General features: G+C 46.2%; 1 protein-coding gene across 1 annotated transcript in view; it reads right to left on the minus strand.

Annotated features, from left to right (window-relative positions):
* Positions 1 to 1064: 1064 nt before the first annotated feature.
* Positions 1065 to 6799, minus strand: part of spon1b (spondin 1b) — a 122674-nt gene continuing 116939 nt past the window's right edge. The window contains exons 15-16 of the mRNA XM_063196817.1: positions 6699 to 6799; positions 1065 to 2142 (exon numbers count right to left, since the gene is read on the minus strand). The exon at positions 6699 to 6799 is cut by the window's right edge and continues 262 nt beyond it. Of these exons, the coding sequence (XP_063052887.1) occupies positions 1970 to 2142; positions 6699 to 6799 (274 nt within the window). The 3' untranslated portion in view covers positions 1065 to 1969. The remainder of the gene's footprint in view (positions 2143 to 6698) is intronic.

A 6799-nucleotide genomic window follows, 5' to 3' on the forward strand; every position in this document is an offset into this window, starting at 1 on the left:
TGAAAGGAGAGACAGAGCCAGAGAAAGAGGATGGTGAGAAGACTGAGGCAGAGAAACAGAGGGAAAAGATACAGAAATGAAAAAAAAAACCATCTACATGACTTTGGCAAGAGCGTTGAGTGACAAATATCAAAACTTTACACAGAAAGTAATAAAATCCCTAATGTGACACATTAGCCCCTAACCTTAGTAAACAACCTTAGAAGCCTCTATGCCTGTATACAGCAAAAAGTAACAACAGATTTGGACCTAGAAAAGGACACAGAGGTTCATAAAAAACCTGGAATGGTTACTGGCCTGTGTTTCCCGTTCAAGAGCATAAATTCGAACCAGACACAGGCCATAGTACTTTCTACATATGTATCTGATCTTAAGGTTAATTCAATGATACTTCATCACGATAAACTGACTCTAGTCAGCAAAATACCTTGACAGAACAAGCCTTTTATGAGTGTAGGGGGAAATAAATCAATTGTTCTCCACATGACAGCGGGGATGCAGATCAATCATTTATTGATCCCGGATAAGCCAACTTGATAAAACTCAAAATAGGCGTTTTTGGACTTTTGAAAAATACACACACGCACACGCAGACACACTGTGTATACACACATTGACAGAAAAGAACATTGGCACGTGTCACACACAAAAACACACATACACACACACACACACACACACACAAACACGCACACGCACACGCACGCGCACGCGCACGCACACACACACACACACACACAAACACACACGCACGCACACACACAGACACGCACACGCACACAGACACACGCACACACGACACACACACACTGTGATAGAAGGGAAACACCGGAGGTAAACTCAATTGAACTGCAAATCCCGGGTGTCTGCCCTTGACAGAGAGGAGAGGAGAGGAGAGGAGAGAAGAGAAGAGAAGAGAAGAGAAGAGAAGAGAAGAGAAGAGAAGAGAAGAAGAGAGATGAAGAGAAGAGAAAAGATGAGGAGAAGAGAAAAGAGAAGAGAACAGAAGAGAAGAGAAGAGAAGAGAGAAGAGGAGAGAAGAGGAGAGGAGAGGAGAGGAGAGAAGAGAAGAGAAGAGAAGAGAAGAGAAGAGAAGAGAAGAGAAGAGAAGAGGAGAGGAGAGGAGAGGAGAGGAGGCGCCGCTGGCATTTGCTCTTGTCTCCCAGCTTTTGGCTTTAGCAGTGAGATCCTCCAGAGGAATAAAGAATAGAAAGAGAGATCCACGCTTTGACTTTTAACAGTGACACAAGCTATAGAAGTTGTCAGGGACTGAACCAAGCACAGGCGAAAACCTTTGATCTAAAATGCTTCTTCATGTATATATAAAAACAATACCTGTCAAGGCGGTTACCCCACACTCCTTTAGCGTGGCTTGTCAGTGATGGTGTTGGATATATGGTACTATGTATAGTATATGTAAGATCTTTATCTTTACTGAAGAAAAGGCATCTACTTTTTACTCAAGACTATTAACTGGTGCCAGTCTAGTCAGCTTACGTACATACATCGCAGTCATCTTCTAACAACAAACAAACAAACAAACAAAAAATACAAAAACAAAAAATATATATCTACGAGAGACCTCAGCAGAGAGCAGCTTTTAACGCTCTTACAATGTGAGCTTTCTGACGTCTCTCAAGTCGCTGCAGTCCACCTAGGGTTACCACTTTTACAGATCAAAAAGCCGCTTTCTCAACAGCCCAGTGAAAAACAAAACCCCATCTATCCGCCCCCCAGTATTTCCAGAAACAACAAAACAACAAAGCCCACCGTCAGAAACCAACCCATCGAATACCAGAATACCAACCCCCTGCAAGCCAGCCCTGGTGCACAGTAAAAAAAACGGCAGTGTTAATTCCACACCTGGAGAGCTGGGACTCTGGCACCAAAATACACTCCAGAAGATGTTAGATTGACTCTCTAAGTGCTGAATGAACACTGCGTTTTTGTTTTAGAGAGTACAGTAAGTTTAGCTGTAGCAAGACTGCACGTTGCAGGCGCGGATCTCCTTGCGGTCTTTGCAGGCGGCGTTGCCCTGGGCTGCTTTGCCCCTCTTCTTGGAGGTCATGAAGCGCTCCTGGATGCCCCCGCCGCACGACTTGCTGCACTCCGACCAGCTGGACCAGGGCCGCATCTTGCAACCTGACGAGAAGAAGGAGAAGGAGAATGATGCATTGATTGATTGATTGATTGATAGTGTTTATTGACACAGGTGGACTAGGGCCGCATCTTGCAGCCTAACGAGGAGGTAGATAGATAGATAGATAGATAGATAGATAGATAGATAGATAGATAGATAGATAGATAGATAGATAGATAGATAGATAGATAGATAGATAGATAGATAGATAGATAGATAGTACTAGAATGCTATGACATAACACAGGGACTTGGTCATAGCCATTCTGGTATCAGCAAATTCACAATAACCTTAACCTGTTGTCACTAAAACAGGAAAGACATCTGAAGCGTCTCTGTGACGTGGCGCTCTGCACTCAAGAGCACTGCATGACTGGTCCACAGATTTAGTGCTATAGAGAATCGACTTTCAGACAGTGCACACAGGCATGCACGCATTAATACAGACAGACAGTCAGACAGACAGACGGACAGACACACACAGAGACACACACACACACAGACAGACACACACACACACACGCACACATGCACATGCACACGCACACACAGACACACACACGCACACATGCACACACAGACACAGACACAGACACAGACACAGACACACACACACAGAGCGAGTGTCTCAGACAGTGCAGATGTTTGGGGCAGCCTCTCAGGGCTTGACGGCCTGCTGGTGAAACACGGATGACTGACCACAGTGGAGACACGAGAGAGGCAGCTGAAACAGGAGGCAAGGCTTAATCTGTCTCTGATGCCCACCCCTAGAGGATGGAGAGATGGAGAGAGGGGAGGAGAGAGAGAGAGAGAGAGAGAGAGAGAGAGAGAGAGAGAGAGAGAGAGAGAGAGAGAGAGAGAGAGAGAGAGAGAGAGAAAAGGACAAGCTGAGAGGGAAAGGTGAAGAAGGGAGAGAAAAAGATGGAATGATAGCAGGATGGAGGACCAGTGGGAGGGAGAGAGAGAAAGAGAGAGGGAGGAAAGGATGGAAAGACAGAGAAAGGGAGGGTGCAGAAGGGTGAAGGTGGCCGGGTCAAAGAAAGACAGAGGGGAGGGGGTAGGAGGAGATGGTGGCAGGGAAAGGAAAATCAGAAGGAGACAAAGGAAGAAAGAAAGAAAGGAAGATAGACAAAGATGGAGTGAGAATAGGATGTTCGAACCTAACAGGAGAGATTGAGAGATGGAGAGATAGAGAGAGAGAGATGGAGAGAGAGAGAGAGAGAGAGAGAGAGAGAGAGAGAGAGAGAGAGAGAGAGAGAGAGAGAGAGAGAGAAGGATGGAGCCGGCACCTTGAGGCATGAGCAGCTGACCACTTGTCATATTTGTGATGCTGTACGGTAGCGTTCAACACATGGGTGGACAAAGCTGCTTACTACAACCGTTGCCACTCCACCCTCTCTCTCAAACACACTGCCATGTCCATCTGTACACACGCACGCACACACGCACACAAGCACGCACGCACGCACGCACGCACGCACGCACGCACGCACGCACGCACGCACGCACGCACGCACGCACGCACGCACACACACACACACACACACACACACAAGGCCAGGCTCAGGGCCCCCCAGTGTCCATCAAGGAAGGCCCCGGCTGACCCAGGAGAAGTGAGTGCATTCATCACTGTCCCTCTCTCATTACGGGCGGGACAGACGGGTCGACTAAGGAAGAGAGAGAGGTGGAGGGTGGGAGAGGATGGGGGAGTGAGAGAGAGGGAGGGGAGGGGAGGGGGGAGAGAGAGAGCCGGCTAAACTAGAGAGAGTGAGTTGTGGGAGAGGCTCAAGCAGCACAGTCACTACCTTGGTCATAATAATAACAATAACAACAACAACAACAAGAACAACAAGAACAACAATAACAATATGAATAATAATACAACAGTTCAAAGATCCATGCACAGCTTCTAGATGATGGTAAACGCAGGAGTGCTCAATACTTCAAAAGAAACAAGTTTACCGCACTTTCTTGACTTTATGCTAATTTATTCAGAGCGAACAATGCGTTTAGTAGTCACTAGTCACAGTCTCTTTTGTCTCTGCACAATGCCTCTGTACTTATTCTCACCATCTTCCTCTCTTTAACGCACACACTCACACACAGACACTCGTGCGGTTTAGCTCTCCCTCCCCCTCTGTATCGCTCTCTGTCTCACACATACGCATGCACGCATGCACGCATGCACGCACGCACGCACGCACGCACGCACGCACGCGCACACACATCCTCTCTCCATCTCTCTTTTTACTTTTCTCTTCTCTCCATCGGATAGGTTCATGGTTGGACAGCCAGCTACAGGATCGGCAAGAGAGCATGTCACTTTATCATGCTGACTGGACATTTTGATGTGACTGTCTTTCTGAAACTCTTGCTGGTGCACTGGAGCGCACAAGTACAGTGTGACATTTACTTTAGGCTTTAAAGTGTACTTTTCCCCTTTCTGTTATATAGTTTTATTATTAAACTTTTGTTTCATCAGACAAAAATCCCACTGAGGTTCAAAGTCTAGTTATTATAACTTTCCTTTATCCAAAGTCAAAAATATACTATAAATAAATTACTATATAATATAGTAGTAAATGGTAATGTTTTTTTATTTAGTATCACCAGCTGTGCTCGTGTAGTAGTACTGTAGTAGCATTTGAGGTAAACTCCTACTGGTCTTAAACTGACTTTGACCCATCAGGGATGCCTACTAGCCAGTGGCCCTATGGACTCACAGTCTCATCTTGCAGCTAGTGAATGCAGTGAAAGGGAGAGGAGGAGAGATAGGACAGAGAGAGAGATAGAGATAGAGAGAGAGAGAGAGAGAGAGAGAGAGAGGAAAGGAAGAGATGAAATGAGAAAGAGGAGAGGAGAGGAGAGGAAGATGTGATGGAGAGGAGAGGAGAAGACAAAGTTAAGGAAAAGAAGAGGGGGGGAGAGAGAGAGAGAGAGAGAGAGAGCGCAGAAGAGAGGGAGAGGTATCCTAGAGCCCAGACTGCTGTCTGAAGAGAGAGAGAGAGAGAGAGAGAGAGAGAGAGAGAGAGAGAGAGAGAGAGAGAGAGAGAGAGAGAGAGATAGAGAGGGGGAGAGAGAGAGAGAGAGAGAGAGAGAGAGAGAGAGAAGAGAAGAGAAGAGAAGAGAAGAGAAGAGAAGAGAAGAGAAGAGAAGAGAAGAGAAGAGAAGAGAAGAGAAGAGAAGGAAGAGAGGGAAAGGCATCCTAGAACCCAGACGGCCGTCTGCCCGTCTGCCTGGGCACTTCAGTATCCGCTCCAGCCAGACAGCCAGACAGCTCATGTGTAATTCATTCGGATGTATTGAACAAAAGGACAATAGTGATTAAGTCCGACGAGCAGGCCAATGGCTGTCTTCAGCTGACCAGCAGGCCAATGGCTGTCTACCGCTGACCAGCAGGCCAATGGCTGTCTACCGCTGACGAGCAGGCCAATGGCTGTCTACGGCTGCCTCCTGTCAGCGCTCGCTGGCCTTCTCTCTCTCTCTCTCTCTCTCTCTCTCTCTCTCTCTCTCTCTCTCTCTCTCTCTCTCTCTCTCTCTCTCTCTCTCTCTCTCTCTCTGCGTGTGTGTGTGTGTGTTTTTCTATATGTGTATGTCCGACATAGTGCATAATATGTAGGCCTACTGTACATTGTACACTTTATCTCTGTGTGCATGGCTTCATGTGTGCACATGTGTGTGTCTTTGTGTGTCCATGAAGAAGCATGTCTAAGCTGCTATAAGCTTATTGTCACCAAAATTATTGAAGGCTCTGTCATGTCATAGCAATGTTGTTATGACGAAGTTCAGCCTTTTCAGCAATGAGTGAAGGGGCCCACTAGGGGGCCCGTGTGCAAAAAGAGGATAGTCTACCAAACACGTACTGAGCATATAATAGTCACACAAGGATAAAGGAAGAGACATAGTGCAAGAGTGAGGTAGGGGTACGCATGGTATGACAAAAAAAGGCTTAAGGGGTACGCAACATAATGCGGTTGGGAAACACTGTCTTTTGGTGTCCATCTATGACCATGCATCAGAGGTGTCAAAAATAAAAGTTAAAAAAAAGGAAACACAATTTCCTTTCAACACAGCTAACTTCTTTAAATAACCAGTAGACCTGTGTACTTGTCTTGTGACCAGCTACCTTTCCGCTGGCTGAATTAGATTTGTGGTGGGTTCCTGTTAGGTTTTAAAGGGAAACTGTGCAGGAAATGGTCAAAAAAGGTACTGCAACTATGCTGCTCATTAAAACTGGGCTGCCTATTGCCAAATTTGATCTTTACATGAAAGTTTACTAAGTAATAAACAAATATTTTCTAGTATGGTCCAAGTAGTCATTTTTGCTGCTAGTAATGATTATTTTTGGAAATTCAAAATGGCGGACCATGCAGAAGATCCCCCTTTTCATGTATAAAAAGTGCGGTAGCGCTTTATATTAAGGTTCTTGTAATAAACGCTTATAGTCACTAGTAAGCCGGTAGTTATATCCTTATATTATTATTGTTATTATTATTTGTGTGTCCATCTATGAGCATGCATGTATTGAGCAGCATGCTTTCTCTAGTCTCCACACTGACCTCCAGCTGGTTCCTCCAGGAGGGGGTGTCTGCCGGGCTTGCCCCCCCTCCGCCTCTCCTGGCCCCTGGAGCCGGCGCTGGCCCTCTGCTGCTGCTGCTGC

The sequence above is a fragment of the Engraulis encrasicolus genome, chromosome 4, assembly GCF_034702125.1.
Source record: "Engraulis encrasicolus isolate BLACKSEA-1 chromosome 4, IST_EnEncr_1.0, whole genome shotgun sequence".
Classification (NCBI taxonomy): domain Eukaryota; kingdom Metazoa; phylum Chordata; class Actinopteri; order Clupeiformes; family Engraulidae; genus Engraulis; species Engraulis encrasicolus.